The sequence below is a fragment of the Mesoplodon densirostris genome, chromosome 4, assembly GCF_025265405.1.
Source record: "Mesoplodon densirostris isolate mMesDen1 chromosome 4, mMesDen1 primary haplotype, whole genome shotgun sequence".
Taxonomy (NCBI): domain Eukaryota; kingdom Metazoa; phylum Chordata; class Mammalia; order Artiodactyla; family Ziphiidae; genus Mesoplodon; species Mesoplodon densirostris.
In genome coordinates, this window is record NC_082664.1 from 28,380,439 (window position 1) to 28,403,131 (window position 22,693).

General features: G+C 40.3%; 1 protein-coding gene across 1 annotated transcript in view; it reads right to left on the reverse strand.

Annotated features, from left to right (window-relative positions):
* The window catches only part of TTLL5 (tubulin tyrosine ligase like 5), a 312,098-nt gene that overhangs the window by 184,043 nt on the left and 105,362 nt on the right, over window positions 1–22,693 (reverse strand). Inside the window, exons 21-28 of the mRNA XM_060095798.1 lie at window positions 16,626–16,783; window positions 15,384–15,690; window positions 10,594–10,714; window positions 7,472–7,618; window positions 6,262–6,365; window positions 4,612–4,739; window positions 2,022–2,105; window positions 1,049–1,450 (exon numbers count right to left, since the gene is read on the reverse strand). Coding sequence (XP_059951781.1) covers window positions 1,049–1,450; window positions 2,022–2,105; window positions 4,612–4,739; window positions 6,262–6,365; window positions 7,472–7,618; window positions 10,594–10,714; window positions 15,384–15,690; window positions 16,626–16,783 — 1,451 coding nt within the window. The remainder of the gene's footprint in view (window positions 1–1,048; window positions 1,451–2,021; window positions 2,106–4,611; window positions 4,740–6,261; window positions 6,366–7,471; window positions 7,619–10,593; window positions 10,715–15,383; window positions 15,691–16,625; window positions 16,784–22,693) is intronic.

The window sequence follows — 22,693 nt, forward strand, 5'->3', positions numbered from 1 at the left end:
CAAAATCCCATCTGCCTATTTTTGCAAAAATTGACAAGCTGATCCTAAAGTTCATACAAAAATGCAAGGGATCCAGAATAGCCTAAACAATATGAAAAAGAAGAACAAAGATGGAAGAATCACCCTTGGTGATTTCAAAACTTACTACAATGCTATAGTAATGAAGACAACATGGTACTCGCATAAGGGCAGATATACAGATCAGTGGAATAGAATTGAGACTCCAGAAGTAAACCCTTACATTTAAGATTAAATGATTTTTGACAAGAGTGCCAAGACAATTCAACAGGAAAATAACAGTCTTTCAACAAAAGGTGCTGGGGGGCTTCCCTGGTGGCGCAGTGGTTGAGAGTCCGCCTGCCGATGCAGGGGACATGGGTTCGTGCCCCAGTCCGGGAAGATCCCACATGCCCCAGAGCGGCTAGGCCCATGTGCCATGGCCGCTGAGCCTGCGCGTCCGGAGCCTGTGCTCCACAACGGGAGAGGCCACAACAGTGAGAGGCCCGCATACCGCAAAAAAAAAAAAAAAAAAAAAGGTGCTGGGACAACTGAATAACTACATGCAAAAAAAGAGATGTTAAGTCCTTTATGCCACACCATATACAAAAATTATATCAAAATGGATAAAAGACCTAAAGTATAAAATTCTTAGAAAAAAACATACTCAACAGAATGAGAGAAAATACTTCTAAATCATGTATCTGGCAAGGGACTTGTACCCAGAATATATAAAGAACACTTACAACTCAACAGTAAAAAGACAAATATCACAATTATCTCTTGACTATGCTGTAAGCTCCCAGTAAATAGAAGCCTTGTCTTACTCATTTCTTTATCCCCAGCACCTAAAAGAAGTTGTTTCATTTTCTTGTCAGTGAATGAGTGCCACTGGACCAAATGCAAGACTCTTCCTTAGTCACATCAGAACTATGCACCCTGTGTCCCTTTACCTTTCAAAAGAAAAGGCAAAGGGAAGAGATGGCATTCTTTTTTAACTGGGGCTGGGGAAAAGATGACATTGTGGAGTGCCTTTCATTCTCTCACTCACCTGCCTTTGCTGAAGAGGGACGAGACAGTTTCTGGCTATAGATTTGCGCAGCACTTTGGAAAGAGGAAAAGGGGCCAATGGTGTAACTGCCTGATCGACAGCGCGGCAGACCAGCGGGGCTCAGTACGTTCTGTGTCCCAGGATGGATGGAGGGAGAAGCACTGTCAGGGACCGTGCTCAGTAAAATTGCTGGCTGGTGAGCCATGCTGGAGATAGCTGGAGGAATCTGAGATAAAGAAGAATGGTGGCCTGGCCCTGGTGAGAGGTCAGAGGTGGTAATAACAGATGACAAATGGGTATTGGGAATTTTCTGCAGAAGAGTAGCAGCAGGACCAGAGAAAGAAGTAGAGGAAGGACTGGTATAGACTAATTCAGCCTCTTTTTCTGCTGAAGTGGTGAATCCTATTAAAACAAAAACAAACAAACAAAAACAGATCATTTTAGGAAAAATTAATGTAAATTCTGTATGTAAACATGAAGCAAACATTTTTAAACATCAAAATAATCTTAGCATGAAACAGACATAATGAAAAATACAAACTTTAATGAGATTCATCATGAACTTAATGAATACTGCCCACTGAGACACTGTGGCAATGGAAACAGTTTATTTTTAGTCCCTTCTGAAAGCTGGTGCTGGGACTACCTCCACCAACCAGAGCAGGTGCTTTATAAACGTTAGGGCATTAGGACAAAGCTTCTGGTAATGACAGCTAACTCCTCTCCCTCTGATTTTCACCCTTCTAGAAAAAAAGTGCTCAGAATTTTAAACATTAAGAAAGTGAGAAATTCCTTGGCAGGATAATAGGCTATCAGTAGACAAAAGGAAATTCTAAGGGAAAAGGTAAAACAAAGAAAAGGAGCTTTTTGGAGTAATGTCACACGCCCGAAAATCATTTAATATCTGATGACTTTTTTTCATTTAGAGATTTATCAGAGAGCAGCAAATCTATGTAGGTTTGAAGTCACTCACGAGATAATTTATCAGAGTGAATTTCTGTTGCTTGTTGCTGCTTGGGGTGCTTTATTTTCACTTCTTCCATCGTTTCAGGGTGATCTGGAATACGAAATAAATAATGAGCTTAGGCTCTGTTAGTAATCAAATGCTAGAGCATTGCTCTACACATAATTTTGTTTCCAAAATATAACACAACTAGTAATAAATGCTAGGAACCATCGCATTTCTCACCACACTTTTCCAAGGATGGCCACGCCCACAGCCCTGTTGAATGGGACACCAACCAAATGATTCCCAACTAGCCCCAACTCCAGCTCCAGCTGACTGAATCAGGAAAAGATACCAAAACCCAGGGCAGCCATCCATGGACTGCCAACAAGCTACGACATGCCTGGGAAAGAAAATGAGTAAGGGCAGTAAGATGCCTCTGTCAAGAATTCAGACTTGGGGAGCTAAGAGACCAAACTGGTCGGTGGTACACAGTGGAGCGAAGAAGTCATAATATATCTGGACCAGGCAACTGCCAAGAGATAGAAAGAACAGCCCCAATATCTGTTGGCATGATACCTGGATACTACAACAGCTCTGTATCTTAATCTCCTCGGTTTTACTTGAATAAGATGAATGAGTTTGCTTATTAGATAGATTGATCAGTATATTCAATAACAGAATCACTCTAATAAAATAAATTTCCACCGTAATAAATTAGGTTTTTTTTCTACTACAGAATTTTGAGACAGAACAGCCAGAGCTAATCATATACTTAGAGAAATATTCCAAAAATCTTTCTCAAGGGCCAGGTTCATACAAAAACTTAAGACAGGCCATTTTACAGATCATCTTTCAGAATGAAAGAATAAAGACATATGAATTCTCTTCCGTCCATCACCACCAGCACTGGTAATACTGTCACACATTTGTTTGCTCATGTTTGTAACGAGTCCAGATACTATCAAATGTCATACTGTTGTTCCCTTGATTGAGGCCTTCCTACTGCCCCTCTAGTTATTCTTGATTGGTATTGCTAGGTATAGACATTATTATGTAAAGGTAGTCCTTAACACATGAACCCCAGAATTTCCGAGGACGCATCTGTACAAACAGGTGCTGCTAGTACATGCTGTTAGGGCTTCTCCATTACTACCAGGGGAGAAGTTACTACCCGAATGCCAAGCTAGGACTTCACCTGCCTAGCCCACTTTTCCCTACCCAAACCTCATGACAAAAACTCCTCAGCCTCCTTTTCCCAACACTGTTAGAGGGTCTTTTCAGAGATCCTACCAGCCTTCTTCCTGTATTTACTCACCCAACTTCATCCAGCAGACAATAAATATTATAAAGTCAAGAACTGTGACAGTCCTGGTCCCTGTATCTCTAGCAACTATCACAATGTCTGACACATGATAGGTGTTCATTAAAAATATGTAGAAGGAATGAAGGAATGGATAAACTAGCTTTAGAACTCAGATAAGTTAGGAAAGCTCAAAGAAGAGGGCTGGACTCAGAAGTATTTCTACTAATACAATACTTTAAGTATACAGTGAGCTAAATAGGCTTTTGTAGACTAACCTCTGAAGCTGATCAGTTATTAAAACAGTAACACCGTTTCCTTGGGAAAACTCACTCTACATTTTAAATGATCAATTTCCCCAGCTCTTTCCACATTAGACTATGATAGCCTTAAGAGGAGCAAAGAAATCTACATCTTTGAATCTAGAGGTTAGCATACTACAAAATTAGTATATTGATTACCTATGTCTTATGCTTCCATCTAGATTTTAAGTGAATCTTACACTTGAAGCGCAAGCTTTGTTTATAACTGAGTATTGCTGCTATTTTTTGATCATATGACATGAACTAGATAGTTTGGTCCACATCAGTTCCAAATTCCCAATCATGGAGTTCCCCAGCAGTGAGAAAGTTTTGAAATGTGTGGGAACATTGGGTTATCACAATGACTGAAGGAAGATGGTGGCATTTAGGGCTTGGGACTATGGATATTAGACATCCCACCAGGTATGGAATATTTCCCACATAACAAAGAATTCTCCTACCCCAAATGCAAATGGTGATGAGCTGGAGGAACCAAAAAATTTAACAGGAGTGAGAAATAATCATTAGGAGAGGCAGAAGAACAGAGACTAAGAGCACAAGCTTTGAGTCAGGTAGACTGAAGTTCAGATTCCTGTTCCACTGTCTGGTGCAGGGCACCCTTGGGCAAGTTACTCTGTCTCTTTCAGCTCTGTTCCCTCATCTGTAGAGAAGTTTTATAATAGCACCTACTCCATATGGTTTTTGGAAGTAAAAAAATAAGATCATGTCCAGTAGACAGTAATATGAGCGCTCACTAAATGTTAGGTATTATTAGCTTGTCTTGAAAACAGCTCTCTGATGTCAACTATCATGAAAAAAAATTAGACCATGTCCCTCTTGCCCTTTTAGGACAAAAATATAAGGCCTCCTCATCCCCTACCCACACACTGCAAAATTTTACCACCTTGGAGTCTATTAGTGCTTAGGCAACATATTATTTTTGGTTCCCCTTTGCACATCTCATTTTTTCACTTGTTCTTCTTATTTTTCATTAATTAACCAATATACTTACCAGCCTTTGCCCTGCTGTCAGAAAAACTGTTGCTGTTTTTAGAACTTTTTGAGTGAGTCCCCAGGAAGACACTTGCAGACTTGTTTTTTTGGGTATAAAAAGTCAACACCTCCTCCAGTTCAGCCTCACTGAAATGGGGAGAGAAAGTATGGTCAGAACAGGAAGGTGTTCTGGAAAATCTTTCTACCAGATTTTATTATGAAAATGGAGTAAGCTGAAGAAGGGGAAAATGAAAAGCACAAGCTAGAAACTCCCTATTAACAGATGGTAAAAAAAGAAATATAAATGAAGCAGTCTGAAAAATTTAAAGCATGACAAGGTTTTATTCATTCCACAGTGAATATTCTAGATCTGCACTGTCCAATATAGTAGCCACTAGTCATATGTGACTATTTAGATTTAAATGAATTAAAATTAAAGATTCATATCCTTGGTTACACTAGCCACACTTCAAGTACTCAGTAGCTACAACACAGAAAGTTCTACTGGACAGCCATGTTCTAAATCAGGGGTCAACCAACTACAGACAGTGGGCCAACCCTGACCAGCAGGCTGTTTGTGTATGGCTCCCAGCTAAGAACGGTTTTCATATTTTTAAAGAAGAGTATGCTATAAAGACCACATGTAGCTCACAAAGTCTGAAATATTTATTATCTGGTTCTTGGCAGTTTGTCCACCCCACTTCTAGATAATTGGAGTATATTCACTAAAGAAGCCACTTTGTCATAAATACGGAAACTCACCAGCGTAACCAAGGAAGATTTCCCTAACCATCTATACAGTGGAAACTGAACCAGATGGTCTCTAGGTCACTTCAAATATTGAAATTATATGCACTTTTTACGAACATCCACAAAATGGAAAGTGTAAGGAAACAGATGAGGCCCATAGAATTCTTCCAGTAAACATATTATGCATGGATTTTATAAAATCTGTAGCAGCTCCTCATTGGCCTTTTGCATTTTTTTCCTGGAGCCTGGCTATGTTCCAGAGAAGTGGCCTTCAAATAAGCAAAATATTCCTGCAATATTACAAAGAACCTATAACCTATCTTCAGAATACACTGTAATGACAACCTTGGAAACTGCTCCTATGAATCTCAGAGTAAACCCCAAGGTCTCCAAAGTAGCAAAGAATGGCCTGGCTAATTTGTATCAAGATAGAGAGCTGAATGCTGAGATTTTTCAACCCCTAAAAGCTAACCTTAAGCATGAAGGACTTGTTTTATTTTATATACATTAGGCGTAACCCTTACAGGGCTGAGAAACTGCCAATTCCTCAACCCACTCAACGTAGGCAAAATGTGGTCACCTCTACTGCATCAATAGGTCAGGGATAAATTCAGATCCAGTAAACACTAGAAACCTCTAACTTCAGCTTTCCGAAGTGCTCCCTCAGCCTTTAGAGTGGTGTGTACTTTGAAGCTGTCTAGAAATACATCCCAGATGCCCAGCAGCAGTGTTTTGATAACTAAAACCATGACAACAGCCAATAATTGGCTGAGATATGGAGAGATCAAGCCTATGAAACCCTTCTCCTTCTAAGAGTGATTTTACTCACATCCATATGTTAGAAACAAGGGGCTACTGGGAATCAATGGGGCAGTGTGGAAGACAGAATAAGATACTTTTTATTAAGAATGTCTTCTACCTTGCTTGTCTGATGAACTTCCGAAAGTTTTCCGTATTCACCCCATCTTCCTCTTCTTCCTCAAGTTTCTTCTTCGATTTCTTTCCAGCCATTTGTTCTGTTTCCTATCCAGTCCCCAACCCCACAGAAAAACAAGATAAAACTGACTCCTGATAAATGCATACTTCATCGTCTGGTTTCATTACCCTTGGGTTAATTTGTCTTTATAGTAAAGACATTTAATTCCTCCATGTACTTTTGCCACCTATAAATCTGATATATTATTTTTTGTCATTATTTCATGAAACATTTTAGAGTTTCCAAGTAAGAGTTGCATAATAAATATAAATTTTTATCATGTTTTTACTTTTTACTCAGGTAGCCCAGTGAAAAAAGAGCTTGGTAATGTCTGTGGTCACACTTGAAGCTTTAATAGAATGACAACAGAGACACTGTATTTTGTTACAGTTAGGGAGAGGAAAGATAGGTCTTGGAAGACACTCCTACAGCAGCAACCAAATTGAGTAAATTCTTCACTTATGTAAGTTGTCCCAAAATTCTCAACAGAGCTGGAGTAGCTATGTAGCTATGGATTTGGTGTGTTGATACTGTACTGACCATTCCACACATTTCACAAAAGCTATTTAAATTTCCAGGCTTCAGCTTTCCTTTCTGAAAAATGACCATGCTCCCCGCTCCCTCCACCCCAAAATGACATTTCTAAAGCATTCTAAGACCCTTGGATAAAAGATGCTTTGCAGACTATTCTCACTAAATAGTCTATTTTCTGGGCTTGGTTGTAAAATGAAGTCACTATGTAAAATGTTCTAGAGAACAAAGTGTAACTCTCTCAGGAAGGAAGACTGTGTCACTGTATTAAATCGACAGTTCAAATTTGCTCTCAAATAGTCAATTCACCACTGTCTCCAGGCACAATAATGATAATGCAAATTCACATAGCCCAGGATTCATCTCAGGTGCAACAGCACTCAAAAGGAATGTGCCTTTGGATGAGAGAGAACAACAGCCCCTGGGCCTTCAGAAGTAATAAGTAGCTTTTCAGACCAGCTGGGTTAGGGAGTGACGTCCTGCTCCCCATAATGTCCCACACAGCATGTGATAATGCTAAAAGAGAAGAAGAACCTCTCCGCCCAGCTGGACAGAGGCTTCTAGCCTGTTTCTGACAGTGCGTGGCAATCCAAAGCACAAGACTAACAGATGAACCACCTACCTTGTTGTACACAATGATAAAGTCACCCAGTTGGTGGGCCAGGATTCTTCTGCGCTCCAGAAGTGCCAGTCTCCGACTGGGTAATACCATCCTCAGTGAGTGCTGGAGGTTACTTGATGCTCGCTTGAGGAAACGAACCACAAGCTCCTATAAATTAAAGAGTCATTGGGGGAATAAAAGAAGGGATTGTGCTTAAGCAACAGAAGACAAGCCATAAGGGGATTACACAATAGAGAGATAAGAAGAGGTATACTACACACTTCAACAAATAAGACCCAGAGCAAACATACTAGGTATAACAAGGATACAGTAAGACAAGAACAAAACGAAACAAACATATCCTCTTCCTTTAACAAGCTGGCAGTGGGAAAATCAAAATCAAGTATGTGTGCAAATAACTATGTAATAAAGTAGTAGCTGTAAAAGTACAATTCATATATACATAGTACTATAATAATTCAAAGTGCAGCTATCACTTCCTATAGGGTGATCAGAGAAAGATACTTAGGGAAAGTAAGAGGTAGAGGAAACTAAAACCATGGATCAAGTCATCAAAGGTGAGAAGGGAGAGAAAGAATACAGAAATACTGACACTCAGAGATCAGAAAGAGGAGGAAGAATCAGAAAAAAACAAACAACAACCACAACAAACCATGACAGAAACATCAGAAAAGTAGAAAGAAACACGGGAGAAAACAGTGTCATGCAAGCCAAGGGAGGAAGGCTCCCATGTCACAGCTTCCAAGAGGCTGGAGCAGGAAAGGACCACAACCACTTTCAGCAGAGTAAAGGGGACAGAAAGTAGAGGTTAAGAAACGAATGGAGGGCTTCCCTGGTGGCGCAGTGGTTGAGAGTCCGCCTGCCGATGCAGGGGACACGGGTTCGTGCCCTGGTCCGGGAAGATCCCACATGCCGCAGAGCGGCTGGGCCCGTGAGCCATGGCGCTGAGCCTGCGTGTCCGGAGCCTGTGCTCCACAACAGGAGAGGCCACAACAGTGAGAGGCCCGTGTACCGTTAAAAAAAAAAAAAAAAAAGGCAGATTAAAGAAACGAATGGATACTGAAGAATACAGGTGAAGAGCAGAAACTACTGATTTAAAAAGTTCAGTGACTAATGGAAAGAAAGAACTGTTACCAGGCTTGCAAGGCGATAGCTTTTTATTTATTTTTTCTTCCCCAAGAATAAGTGTGCTTTTAGAGTTGGGGGTTAGCAAGGAGGTCATAGTGAAAGGTCATTAAGGGGTAGAAGGGATACATCTCGCTTGAGATGGGGCAAAGGATTTTGAAATCTGAACAGATACCAATCAGATCATTCGTAACATCACAAATGCTTCAAAGAGAGATTTTGCAAGGCCAAGGGCCTTAAAGATAATAGTTCCCCGCACCCAACCCCCAAACACAGTAAAATTGCCTGAAGATGATGGATTTGGGGAACTTCTGTCGATGTGCCTTCTGTGAATTACATGATAAAGAAGCTCTAAACCTAACTTGGATCAGAGAAGGCAATTCTACACTTACCTTCCTCATAAACAAGACCACTGCCACAATCATCAGGTAATGCCTTAGGGTTTGTTGTTTAGATAGATTTTCAAATAGGAATGCACACAACTGATACTAAGTTCTGCAGTGATGATCCTAAATGTTCTTATAAAAAGCTCCATAGAAATCCTGTGTGAATTCCAAGTCAGCAGTTGCAATAGTTATTCTCTTCTGAGCTATTTTTTTCTTTTTGAATTTGATTTTGGTTCACTGTCCTTTGGTGACAATTTACTCCAACATAAAGAAACAGTCTCATAACCAGAGGGTTGGATTTCATAGGTCTACTCTGCTGTCTTTACTATAGGCCGGTTTAAGCTGTTATATTAAAACATTATTTTTTCACAGTGGAGCAGACAAACTGACTCTCAAAAAGGCAGTTTCAATTTTCCACTTGGAAAGAGCAGAGCTAACATTTTCCATTGATGGTTGAAAAATTACTCACAACACACAAGGTTTTATCTCTGGGTTGTATTGGCTACTTTAAATTCACAAGTTGTTTTCTGGGATATCCATCATGCTTTTATAATAAGCCCAGCATATTGTACACCTCTTATATGTGGAGAACTGAAAATTACAGTAGGATCACCACTGAGCTGGAAAGGATGCAGCTTTCTCAGACTTAATGGTCCTTCTCTTTTCAGTGACAGATCCCTGTGGTTAAAAAGCCGAAGGAAGGGCTGTGGTTTCTTCTATATGCGTTGACCTTACCAAAGAGCTTGAAGCTCCCTGTCATTCTGATCCAAAAAGAAAAACATTGCTGGTATATTAAATTTTAGGCAGGTTCGAATGACCAATATACAGTAAGAATTATTACACAAGTTCGTTTCCAGTAATCTAAGAATTTTATAAAGTGACAACTAGTAAAGAAAAAAACGTTAAAATGGAGGATGGTACATTCTCAGAGGGCCCATGATAAAGTGTTGATTTTCAAAGAGCTAACTTGACCCCCCGGGACAGAAAACAAATGCTTTATGACCCATGCAAATAGTGCAAGAGCAAATAATGTACAATTGCAACATCTGAGTTTAAGTTCCAGTTTCAGCACACATGAGCTACAGGACAACAGGCAAGTTACCCCCTTCCTCTAGGTCTTTGTTTCCTCATCTGCAAATGGAGATGACAGTGCCTATATCAAAGAATTAATAAAATGTGAAGCTGCTTGAGACAGGACTCTGCAAATTGTTATTCCTTTCTAGGGCTTTGCACGGGCCTGACATCTAATGAGCAATCAATTTCCATTTTCAGAATGAAGTAAATTAACGCCCTCAACACATACTGTGATGAACATGGCTCCAGATCCAAGATTCACCTCACAGAAAATAAGAGAAATCTGCAAGCTATACTGTGGAATAATTCTTTCACCACAAGTATACTGTTCTTTATCTTAGTATAGGAAAAAAAAGAAAAGGAGGAAGGAAGGAAGGAAGGAAGGAAGGAAGGAAGGAAGGAAGGAAGGAAGGGAGGGAGGGAGGGAGGGAGGGAAAGAGGGTGGGAGGGAGGGAGGGAGGAAGGAAGGGAGGGAAGGAGGGAGGGAGGGAGGGAGAGTAAGGGAAAGTAAAAAGGTTCCAACAAGAAGAGCCTCACCATCTGTTCATCCTCTTTGGCAGCCCAACTGGCACTGAACGTTTGACCTCCGGTGTCTTTCATCAGTCGGATTTGAACATGCTGGAGATAGGCAGAGAATGCTATTCGGGCCTGCACTTTGCTACAGAAATCCAAAACAACATACCGTTATGAGACAGAATGGTGCACCTACCAAATGTGTGCTTGCCTCTCTCAAAGTGTCCTTTGAGGATCCTTCTATTAGGATGGCTAAGAAAAATGAAGCCCATCATACAGTCACTGAGTAAAGATTCCTTCTACCCAGTATATGAGATTTCTTTTTTTCTATTTAAAGAATCAGAGATGGAGAATCCTACTTATTTTCTCATTATTACCATGGCGTGGGGGGGGCGGGGGGGAAATCAAGCAAGAATAGAGAATCATGTTTCCTACTCTTATACCTTAACTTTTGGAACTTTTAAACAACTTTCTTGGGGAAATGGACAGAAAAAGTACTGAATTTTCACAAGAACCTTTGTATTGATACAGAAAGGTTTTTCTGCCTTGGAGGCCCTTAAAAACATACTTATCAGTTAGTACAAAAGTATGGCTTTTGCTATAGCAACTAATTTCTGGTGTGCAAAAGCCTCCAAGGCAGGAAACAGATAAATCCTACAAAGGAACTTTGAGACCAAATTTAAGGTCAGGCTTTTCTCAACTACAAGACGGGAGTGGCTGGAGCCCAGAACAAATGAGTGAGGTCCAACAGAGTTTGGCATAGATGCACTGACCCGCTAGGATGAGCCCAGATGTTCAGGGGGAAACAGAACTCCACACATATAGTAAAAAGCACCTCAGCAACATCACTGAAGAAGCCAGCTGATTTCTGCTTGGTGGTCTAGGTTGGAAACAAGGAAATCTGATCAAGCTATCATTTAGAAGACAGAAGTACCAGAGAAACACTGATGACTTTCACTTCAGCTGCTAACTGCAGCAGATCTGTTTTCTTTCAGGAGAGACTGTAGTTACTTCAGCTGCTTGGCCTTCTGACATGCTAGCCAAAATTACCTCAGCGAAGATTAGGGCCCAACACAAACTTTGTTTACAATCCTCACACATGCAATCACTGAATGCTTTCTACTCACTGTTCCCCCAAGGTTAGGACGAAGGACTTGTCCAGAGCAAACTGGAAATCCTAGGAAGGTCTACATCTAGCTTCTATGTGTGTGCTGGAAGGGAGAGGAGTCAGGTTGGGGAGCAGATTTGCTTTTCAAGCTCTTCAGAGTATGAAATATAAGGCTACATCTTTGTTATTAATAGGAATAGTTTATGGGAGCACAATATGATTTTGAAATTTATATTTTCAAATGTTTTTCATCATGAAGAACACTTAAAATCCTTGTTCTGGAGACCATATACACTTTCCCCTCAACCATTCCCATAAGCTAATTAGTTTCAAGTCAAAATAAATGAAAAAAGACTCTCCATTTTGGTCAACAAATTCACTTGCAATAAAGTGAGCTAAAAATGGCATGTTTCAGACACCTCCAAATGTAGCAAAATACCCGATTTTATTGACTATTTCCCTGATATTAAAATATGAAGGTCTTTTGGATAAGGGAATTACTGCTTGGAAGTTGAGATTTCAATCAACCTTTTGTTGCAAGTCACTGTTGTAAATCAAACGAACAAGAACTGAGTTTTCCATCTCTAAAAACCTTACTAAAGAGATCTGTGGGATGTTAATCCTGAGGTTGTCCCTAAGGTATTGGATACATTGGTCAGCTAGTAATCTGTAACTGACAAACCAAAATAATAGAATAATTTACACCAAAGAAATCTGTTTTTTAAAAAATAAAAGCCTATGGAGATCCTCAGCATACAAAAACATACAACTAGTGGGCTGGGGCCTGGAGTCTTGAATCCTTGCCATGGACCACCCCCAGATCCCTCAGTAGCCACTGAGATGCCCCACAGAATTATGGGCAGCTCCAGGGAACACAGTTTGAAAACCACTGATTTATTACATTAACACACCCTGAAATTACAAGAGTTTACTCTTTAAAAATAAGATCCGTAAGATTTATGAATAACTAATTTATTTCTACATCTAAGTAGAATGTTATTGCTGGAAAGGACATTAGAATATAATCCAGTGGTTTTCAAATGTTCTATTTCAATTCAGTGGACTCCTCCTTCCTCTCTAGAGAGCACAGTTTGAAAAACCTGTCTATGTCTAACCCCATACCCTGGCCTAACAGAAAAGAAAACTGAGGCCTAGAGAAGCTCTCTGACTTGCCTGTGGTCACACCACCAGTTGGCAAGCACTGAAAAGCCAGAGCCAAGTCTTCTGACAGAGCCCTCTCTGCTCTCCACTGACGCAACTACTCTCATTCTCCACGCACCGTTCCAAACCTTAACTCTACCCTCCAACCCCCTAAACGCCAATATCACCCTCCATCCTTGGGGTATAAGAACTGACCTCTAGCTTAGAAACTAAAGGCCGTCACGCTTATATAACTACACTTCCTGCCTATTTAACCTCTAACGAGTGCATTCATTACAGGAAGAGACACCCCTCCACTGGCCTCTTCCTACCTTCCTTTAGGACAACATATCCATTTCTGTATCTCTAATTCTTTTACCATCAAAGCCTTCCCCTAATCTCCAAATAAGCTCCAGAATCCCTATCTTAAGAAATCATTTTTCTCTTAGCTTGCTCCCTCTCTCTGATGAGTTCTCACCTGTCTTTCATTCATTGTCAAACTCTCTGAAAAAGTTAGTTCACACTTGCTTTCCTAGTTGCTCAACTCACAATTTCTCTTCTACCCACTAAGACCACCCCCAGGTCATAAATGCAGGAGACTCTTTTCAGGCCTCATCCTAACTTGGGCCGCGGGAGGCACTCTATAGCTTGAAACTCTCATCTTGTAGCTTTTCAATACTGTCTCCTCCCAGTTTTATAGCTACCTCTCTAACTGCTGCTTCTTGGTCTCCTTACTATTGAACACTGGTTTTCCCCGGGCCTCAGTTCTCTTCCTTTTCTCCTGTCTATGTTTGCTGAACTAAACTGAAATGGACAAGCTCACCTACTCTAAAGTTGTACAGTCCTGTTCAACTCTGACTTTCAAGGCTGTATTTTCACCTATCTACGGATCATCCTCATCCCAGAGCACTTCCACCTCCCTGTGTCCCAAATAAAACACATTATTTCTATCATGAAACCAACTCCTGTGCTCCTTATATTGACTGATGGCAGCACCAAGTTACCAAACTTGGAAAATTCAGTCTCTGTGGAATTCTTACATCTACAGGGACCAAGCCCTACCAATTTGAACTTGCAAATTTCATTAACTCCATCCCATTCTCTTCATTCCTATAGCCATTGCTCTGATCAGGACTTTCATCTTCCTGGCTCTGGACTACTTGAACAGCCCCTAACTCAGCTCTCTACCCTTAGTTCTCCTCTTATCAATCACTATCCCACAATGCAACCAGAATTTACTTTCTAAATCAAGATCTGACCATATCACACATCTGCTTAAAAATTATCCATCTAGGAAATAAAGTCCAGGCTCCTCTATGGCACTTTATGATCAAATGACATCCAATTTTTTAGCCTCACTTCTTATAGCACCCTTTTCTCCATGTAACGTCACACCACTCATCTGTATTTCTCAAACTTGCCAAGCTCATTCCAATTTCAGGTTCTTTATACTTGCTGTTCTGCTTGGAATATTCTGCTCCCTGATATTCACATGACTTACTCCTTCTCATCATTTGGGACTCACCTTAAAGCTTACCTCTCCATGCCCAAAGCACCAGAAGCTACAGAAACTTTCTGTCCAATTACACTCTAATACTACACCCTATTTTATTGTCTACACAGCACTTCTTTTTTTTTTTTTTTTTTTCTTTTTGCGGTATGCGGGCCTCTCACTGTTGTGGCCTCTCCCGTTGCGGAGCACAGGCTCCGGACGCGCAGGCCCAGCGGCCATGGCTCACGGGCCCAGCCGCTCCGCGGCATATGGGATCCTCCCAGATCGGGGCACGAACCCGTATCCCCTGCATCGGCAGGCGGACTCTCAACCACTGCGCCACCAGGGAGGCCCTACACAGCACTTCTTACTGCCTGAAATTACCCTGTTTCTTTGTTTACTGTCAGTCTTCCCCACTAGACTGTGGGCTCCACGACTGTTTTGGTCTCCACCGTAACACTATACAGCCCAGCAGAATTCCTGGTATAGATCCAGTGCTCAATAAATATTTGTCGAGGAACTGAATGAATGACTGTACTATCACCCCTCTGTGCCTTTATTCCCTCTACTAGCACTCCTATACTTAGCTGTCACCCCCCAAATCCGGAAAGCCTACCTATCGGGGAAGGCCCAGTTCAAATACTGCCTCTTCCCGAATGTCTCTCTAGCCCTTCCAAGCAAGACCAATCACTCTTTTTCCTGTGTCCTAAGAGCCCTTTGTCCACACTGGGGTCATAGCCCCCGCTCTTTAAGTGTCCCCACTCTAAGCCATGAACTGCTTGAGCTCCCTGTCTCAGTCACCTTGTGCTCGTAAGTCACTAATGCTGAAACCCAACAAATATTTGTTGAGCCAGTGAGACCTGGGTTTGTATCACAGTTCTAGACCTTGGACAAGCAACTTCTCTAAGGCTCGGTTCCCTTGATAGTAATAATATCAAATCACAGTCATTAATTCACAGGATTCCTGTGCATAAGAAATGAAAAATGGCTATAAAGCCACAAGCACAATACCCTGGTACACAGTACAAATTAGCTGTTTTCAGTTTTGCTATTATAATTAGGAAAGGTACATACCTAAGATTGCCATTATCTTGCAGAATCTGCATCAGGTTAAATTTAGGCTCTGGTTCCTGAGTCTCAGTTTTGCAGCACTGTTCACCTTTGTCATTCCATTCAGGAACTTTCATGGCATTTTCTTTGGGTGAATTTTCTACCATAACGGTCAGTGAGGGTGTGTGTTTGGCTTGATTTTCTCCGAGGGACCCTGCAGACTCCTCCTGGGAAGCTTCCTGTTCTTCATCTTCACTGTCTAAGGCAACTTCTTCCTCCTCTTCGTTCTCTGTCTCAGTTTTAACATTCATTTCAGCTGGTTGGGTAATCACTAAATGCGAAGAATCACTAATGTTGCTGAAAAAAGGATTAAATTTTCCTCTCTCCCAATACCTTCCTTTTATCTTTTCAGTAAAAACCCATTTCTAAATCAGACCACAAATAATGTACAAAATTAACAACATACGCACGTCCCTCTTATACATTCTAAAAACCTATTAATGATCTTCATTAGAGTTGATGTTTCTCATCGTAATACCAATGGTTCTCTCACAACTTAAGGCAAAAACCCTTTTAGTAGAGTAATCTCTACAGCGTGTTAGAGGTTTTCAGAAGGGCATCTTTCACGGGGGTACAATAAGCAGGGGAATATCTTTCTATCATATGTTTATCCATTATCCTTCTCCTTCACTGCCTTGGAAGGTCTATGAGGACAAGGACCATAGCTTTTTTATTCACCAATGAAACCCCAGTGACTAATGTGCTTGATACAGGCAGTCAACAAACGAGAAAAGGAGGGAGAAAAAGGAAGTCAATTCATCAGTGACAAACAGATCTGTAACAAGGGAGATTCTAGGAGAGAAAGAAATTCCCCTTTTTCTGTTCATGTTTAAAATACTTACACAATTCAGCAATGTCAAAGGACGAACTGGATTTCATACCTAATCATGAAAAACCCAAACAATGACGCTCAGGGTTCCATTAAACTTAAGCTAAGTATCAGGTAGTTAAATGATGCTGTAAGAGTAAGAGCAAAGGCCAAAATGTGTGCACGTCGGATATTCTTCAATACAAATATCATAGAATGGAAGGTTTAAAAACTTATTATTCTTTTGAAACAAGTTTCTGAGGAAAAAGACTATATCAAAAAAAGTAAGCATATGTGATCAGAAAGTTCTGATTCATTAAGTGTTAATTAAGAAGCTGATTAAATCGGTCTGACAGGACACAGATCATAGAGCTTGGTGAAAGCTCACCAGCTGGTACCTGGGTATTTTGGCCGCATTGCCCTCAATCTGCCACTCCGTCGTCGACGTTTTCGCACCTCCAGAGACAGGAGCTTCCTCTCATAAAGAGCAGCGTGCAGCTTGGCCCTTGAATTCATATTCTCTACCTTCAATTCTGGTGCTCCATCAACCACAATTCTATGGGAAAAAACATGGTAGCTAGAGCCTTCAGAAAGTTCTCTCCTTTATTCCAAGGCTAAGTTTGACAGAACTCTGTAATGATGTCAGGCCAGGCATGGTTCCTCTAGTGAATTCTAAAATGTTTGACAGATAAATGGGAGTACTGGAATCTACATTAGACTTTCACTAATGGGCTATCTGAATTTGTTAAATGTTCTGAACAAAAATATATCTGAAGACAATGTTTAAGTATTTTTAAGTATTCAGTACTACTGGCTGACTATTCAGTACAGAGATCATAAAGTGCTACCCAACTATGCCTTAAGAATGACTAGAGATACTGGTAACACTTTAATTCTTAAGCTGGTGATGGCTAGAGGTGTACTTATTATTTATTCATTACAACGTACTCAGAATTACACAAATATTCCTTTGACATATATAATATTTAATAAATACAGATTTAGCACAGGTTGAGACGAGGAGAGGAATGGCTGATAATCTATGAATACGGCAGCACAGAGCTGAATGAGACTCACAGGGAAAGCATCTTCGTGAAAAGTCACCAAGACCTTGGGACGCACCAAGTCTCAAGCGCTCCAACAGGAGGAACTTCTCTTTTAGAGTGTACTTAGTCATAGGAGGAGTTGGGGAGAGGTGGCAGGGACTCTCCAGGTATTGAGTACAGGTCAGGAGTTAGGGTCAGAGGCACAGACAAGGGAAGGCAGCAGATGCAGGACAACACCAAATTCAATCAGATCATGGATGGGAAATGGGATGAGGAGAGGGAATGGCTACAGGTACATTAGGCATTAGATAAAATAAATCATAAATTAGGTTAAGTGACAGGAATCAGACCCAATCCACACAAGGACCGGGCAAAGTACAGCACAGGCAGAGATAACCAGGTCAGAAAAGAGAGACAGGGTTCTTGGTCACTAAGTCAGAAAAGCCGTATCCATGTTAGTGTCGGAAAGCAGGCAGCCAACTCTGTATACCCAGAACTCAAGAGCTAACTGGTTGGCTCTGAACTCTCTCTCTTGTGAACTCTTCACAACTCAAAGCATATTCCCTTTGAGGTGGAAGTTCATCCTCATTCCTCTGGAAGTTTTCAGTCCCTACGTATGATGGAAAGGCTGTGTCTTTTGTCTATTTAGGACTTTTAGAGATTTCTGGGTGGATGAACTGGATAGTAAGTATTTTGAAGTCCTCCCCTCTAAAGTGGGAAACTGAACCAAGGACTGGGAGGATCCTGATATGGGGTGCAGAAAAGGGAAGCAAATTAATAAACTTTACAAATAGTTCAACCCCAGTTTATCATAGTCTCAGCAACTGAACATTACCCCCTCATACACACACACAGTTATGAAAATAGATTTTTGGCCAATTAAATAATAAAGAAAATAAAACAAATCTGATATTTTAAAATAACAACTATAAGCTTCTAAGAAACCCTGAACAGACATATAAATCACAACTATTACAAGGAATGGAGGTAGGGAATGCTGGGGAAAGAAACAGAATTATAGTTCTATAAAGGCAAGGCCCACGCTTGTCTTGTTTCTCACTGGATGAGTGACGCCTATGAGACTGACTGCTCAGCACACACCTGACATACCATAAATACTTCTGAATTAATAAACAATTGAATTCCCCATAAGTTGTAATACCTTTTATCTATACCTACTTTATTTCATTTTTCTACACTTTTACTATGAAATATTTAAACAAATAGAAAGGTTTAAAGAATTATACAGTGAACATCCATATACCCACTGACCAGTTTCTATAATGAATATCTTACTATATTTGTTTCATCACATATATATCCAATCTTCTCTCCTTCTATCCATCAATCAATCCACCTAATTTTTAAAGCATTTCAAAGTTGCACAAAGACATCAGTGCACTTCACTCCTAAACACTTTAACACTCAAATCATTATGATCTAGAGTTCAATATTTTATAGGGCGTTGAAAGTTTTTTCTCTTTTCTTTTTTTTGGGGGGGCGGGGGGAGCTAAAAATGACACATAATGAAACATCCAAATATTAAATGTCCATATGTCCATTTGATGAGACCGAGAGCTATATAACCCAAACTCTAACATTACTAGCCCCTCAGAAAGTTCTCATGCCCCTTCCCAGTAAATCCCTCCCTCATACTCCCAAAGGAAACCGTTCTGAATTTTCGCATCACGTTAGGTTTGCCTGTCTTAGAACTTTCATAAAGATGGAATAGTATAGTATGAACTCTTTTAAGTCTCCTTTCATTCAGCATGTTTTTGAGATTGATCCATGTTGTGAGTATCAGTATGGATCCTTTTTTTTGCTGAGGATTAGTCCAGTGTATGAATAATCCACAGTTCACCTATTCCCCTACTGTTGGACACTGAAGTTGCTTCCAGTTTTGGAATATTATGAATGAAGCTCCTATGAACATTTTTGTACAAGTCATTTTGTGGTTATGCTTTTCATTTCTTCTGAGTAAAGATCTCAGAGTGGAATTTTCTAGGCTAACAAACTGCCAGACTCTTTCTAAAGTGCCTGTACCAGTTTATGCTGCCCGTGACAATTTATCAGAGTTCCATGAGCTCCACATCCTCACTACTGGATGTTGTCAGCCATTTTTTCCAGTTTTATTGAGGTATAATTGACAAATAAAATTATAAGATATTTAAAGTGTACAATGTAATGATTTGATACAATTTTAGGCATTCTGCTGGATGTTTAGTGGTATCTCATGATTTTAATTTGCAATTCTCTTATAACAAAGGCTGTAAAGCACATTTTCATTAGTATATTAGTTATTCATATATCTTCCTTCTAAAATGTCAAAGCATTTACATCAAAGCATTACATATTTGTAACTGGGTTGATTGTCTTATAATTATTTAGTTGTAGGAGTTTGTTATATTTTCTATATACAAGTCCTTTGACAGATATGTTTGATGAATATCTTCAGTCTATGGCTTGTCTAGTAATTTTCTTAATAGTGTATTTATTACAAAAATATTTAATTTTGAGGAAATCTAACTTATCATTTTTTCATTTTTGCTGATTACTTACTGTCATGTCTAAAAACTTTTGCCAAGCCAAAAGTCACAAAGATATTTTCCTTACAAAGTTTTAGAGTAATAGCTTTTAAGTTTATGTCTATGAATCACCTCTAATTTTTGGGGGAGACAGAGGTTGAAGTTCACTTTTTTTTTTTTTGCGGTACGCAGGCCTCTCACTGTTGTGGCCTCTCCCGTTGCGGAGCACAGGCTCTGGACGTGCAGGCTCAGCGGCCATGGCTCACGGGCCCAGCCGCTCTGCGGCATGTGGGATCTTCCCGGACCGGGGCACGAACCCGCGTCCCCTGCATCGGCAGGCGGACTCTCAACCACTGCGCCACCAGGGAAGCCCTGAAGTTCACTTTTTAAAATACAATATTCAGTTCCAGCCCCATTTATTAAAAAGTTTCCTTTCCTCATTGGATTACTTGAGGCCTTTTGTTTAAAGTCATGCAGGCCTATTTCTGGGCTCTTTATTCTGTTCCATTGATCAATTTGCAACAGTTTTGATTACTATAGCATTATAATATTTCTTTAAGTCTGGTACTCTAGGTCTTTTTCAAGATTACTTTGGATATTCTAAGCTCTTTACATTTTCATATACATTGAAAAAAAACGGTCAATTTCTAAAAAAAAAATCTACTAGAATATTCTTTAGATCAATTTGGGGAGAATGAATACTTACAATATTAAATCTTCTAATCCATGAACATGACATATCTCTGCACTTATTTAGATCTTCTTTAATCTCTTAATTTAGTTATTTACTTTTGGCTGCGTTGGGTCTTCACTGCTGTGTGCAGGCTTTCTCTAGTTGCAGTGAGCAGGGGCCACTCTTTGTTGCGGTGCACAGGCCTCTCATTGTGGTGGCTTCTCTTGTTGCAGAGCACGGGCTCTAGGTGCACGGGTTTCAGTAGTTGTGCGTGCGGGCTACAGAGTGCGGGCTCAGTAGCTGTGGCGCACAGGCTTAGTTGCTCCACGGCATGTGGGATCTTCCTGGACCAGGGCTTGAACCTGTGTCCCCTGCACTGGCAGGCGGATTCTTAATTGCTATGCCACCAGGGAAGCCCTCTTTAAGTAATATTTAGGAGCTTTTAATATATAGGTACTGAGCATATTTTGTTAAATTTACCCCTAAGAATTTCATATTTTCAAAAGCTATTATAAATGGAATTTAAAATTTCATTTTCCATTTACTGCTAGTATACTGAAAAAAAACAGATTTTAGTATATTGACCTTGTATCCCAAGACCTTGCTAAGTGCACTTGAATGTTCTTGTAGTTATTCTGTGTATGCCTTATAACTTTCAACTAACCTGATCACGTCATCTAAGAGTAAAGATATTTAACCTCTTCCTTTCTAATCTGTATGCCTTTTATATCTTTTTCTTCCCCTTGCTTTTTTTTTTTTTTTTGCGGTACGCGGGCCTCTCACTGTTGTGGCCTCTCCCGTTGCTGAGCACAGGCTCCGGAGGCGCAGGCCCAGCGGCCATGGCTCACGGGCCCAGCCGCTCCGTGGCACGTGGGATCCTCCCGGACCTGGGCATGAACCCACGTCCCCTGCATTGGCAGGCGGACTCTCAACCACTGCGCCACCAGGGAAGCCCTCTTCCCCTTGCTTTATTGTACTGCTTAGGACCTCTAGTATAAAGGGAACACAAGTGATGAAAGCAGACATCTTGCCTTATTACTAATCATAGGGTAATCTCCATTATGTCAGTATGACGTTAGAAGTAGGTTTTTCATAGAAGGCCTTTATCAGACTGAAGAATTTCTCTTCTATGCCTGATGTGTAAGAGTTTTTCTCATAAACATGTGGTGAGTTTCATCAATTTAACACACATGGGTTTTTCTTTTTTTTTTCAGCAATAAAATGATGATCTGGTGTTTTCCCCTTTATTTAATATGGTGAATTATACTGACTAATTTTCAAATGTTAAATCAACCTTGCATTACTGGGGAAAATCTCACTTTAGTCGTCTGTATTATCCTTTTCGTATACTGATGGATTCTATTTGCTAATATTCTTTTAAGAAATTCTGTACCTATGTTCATGTAGATATTAGCCCGTAATTTTTTTAAATGTCTTTGTCAGGTTTTCATGTCATACTTTTCTGGCATCATAAAATGAATTGGGAAGTATCCTTGCCTATATTTTTGAAAGAGTTTGTGTAAGATTGGTGTATATTCTTCCTCAAATGTTGATACAATTCACCAGTGAAACTACCTGGAGTTTGCTTTGTAGGAAAGTTTTTGATTACAAATTCAATATTCTGATTAAGTATTGCAGCTCTATTTACAATAGCCAGGACACAGAAGCAACCTAAGTGTCCATCATCGGATGAATGGATAAAGAAGATGTGACACATATATTCAATGGAATATTACTCAGCCATAAAAAGAAACGAAATTGAGATATTTGTAGTGAGGTGGATGGACCTACAGTCTGTCATACAGAGTGAAGTAAGTCAGAAAGAGAAAAACAAATACCATATGCTAACACATATATATGGAATCTAAGAGAAAAAAAAAAAAGGTCATGAAGAACCTAGGGGTAAGACGAGAATAAAGACACAGACCTACTAGAGAATGGACTTGAGGATATGGGGAGGGGGAAGGGTAAGCTGTGACAAAGTGAGAGAGTGGCATGGACATATATACACTACCAAACGTAAAATAGATAGCTAGTGGGAAGCAGCCGCATAGCACAGGGAGATCAGCTAGGTGGTTTGTGACCACCTAGAGGGATGAGATAGGGAGGGTGGGAGGGAGGGAGACGCAAGAGGGAAGAGATATGGGAACATATGTATATGTATAACTGATTCACTTTGTTATAAAGCAGAAACCAACACACCACTGTAAAGCAATTATACT